The sequence below is a fragment of the Penaeus monodon genome, chromosome 30 (genome assembly GCF_015228065.2).
Source record: "Penaeus monodon isolate SGIC_2016 chromosome 30, NSTDA_Pmon_1, whole genome shotgun sequence".
Lineage (NCBI taxonomy): Eukaryota > Metazoa > Arthropoda > Malacostraca > Decapoda > Penaeidae > Penaeus > Penaeus monodon.
In genome coordinates this window covers 19,850,211-19,851,377 of record NC_051415.1, presented here as the reverse complement: position 1 = coordinate 19,851,377, position 1,167 = coordinate 19,850,211, and the positions used below count along the sequence as shown (strand labels likewise).

At 32.4% G+C, this 1,167-nt stretch overlaps 1 protein-coding gene across 6 annotated transcripts in view; it reads right to left on the bottom strand.

The window, feature by feature from the left end:
• The window catches only part of LOC119592617 (protein ECT2-like), a 21,585-nt gene that overhangs the window by 11,121 nt on the left and 9,297 nt on the right, over positions 1–1,167 (bottom strand). For 4 of the 6 annotated variants that reach the window (XM_037941501.1, XM_037941500.1, XM_037941505.1 and 1 more), the window contains exon 10: positions 486–506. The exons of the other annotated variants lie outside the window; for them this stretch is intronic. In XM_037941501.1, the coding sequence (XP_037797429.1) occupies positions 486–506 (21 nt within the window). The remainder of the gene's footprint in view (positions 1–485; positions 507–1,167) is intronic. 6 annotated transcript variants of the gene reach the window in all.

Sequence of the window (1,167 nt, the reverse complement as noted above, 5' to 3'; positions counted from 1 at the left end):
GAGTTTCCCCTAGGATGATTAAACAGCTAGTTTGAACATAGGTGAGTCTAAGTTGAATATCTTGAATTATCCTCCATAAAAATAAATACCTACAGAACCAATTTAACTCAACTCACTATACACCCCTAAAAATATCAATCTAACTGGAAACATACTTTAGTTTTGGTCTTCTTTGTAGACTATGGCCAAGTAAAAATACATGTGGAGATTCCAGTCAGTATTTAGGATTTTTTCTTTTCACTGACATTAACCTTTTACATTTGCAGATTTAGGTTTATAATCAATAAAGAAATGTCAAAATTTTAAGTGTCAGCCTCTCAAGGCTAGGTTACAGCCACCTCAACATCAATTTCAATTGGCCAAGTCTACTCCGCATCCACACACCAAAAGTCCAGGAGTACATAAAACCACTCACACATGAAACCAAACACATCTATATTCACATCTACTAGCTACACCTCACCAGAACCAAATCATCCCCTTACCCGTCTACTTCATTGGGAAACCTGCAAAGCAAAATATAAAAATGCTATAATTCCACTATACAATTATGTACCTTAATGTACCTTATGTGAATTTGCAGTGCTGCCTCTATATAAACAGACTTCATTATCAGGTTACTGGATCTTTACTTAATATATTCTGTCTGCTGCAAACACCTCCTCAACATGCATTTAGTCAATTTTAAGTCAAACATGAATGATTTTTACAACAAAATTATTTTTCCCAATTCACACTATGCAATCTTGGAGATTAGGTACGTAAAATATATAAATATTATAGCTTTACTATTTGTCTCTTTATCCATTTATTTCAATTTCCATCACTTCCTCAAAATTCAATTTCCTCAATAACAGACAGTAAGAAGTTAAAGTAATCTGTAAAATACAGTTAACAAGTCAGTTTTATGAGAATTTTAATCTGTTATATAGAGACTTCACTAAACTCTTCATGGTTATGATCTCCATATCAATAGTCCCAACACAAAAACAACAATACATATTACGAGTAAATGGCTTACTACAGAAGCACTACTAAGCCAGAATTGATTTCTAGATTAACTTAAAAGATTAAGGTTTCTAAAATATCAAGAAATAAAGGAAAGGGTCTCAAGTAAACTATAAGCAGTGGATCAACTTATGACAATTTCATGATTAGAATCAGTGT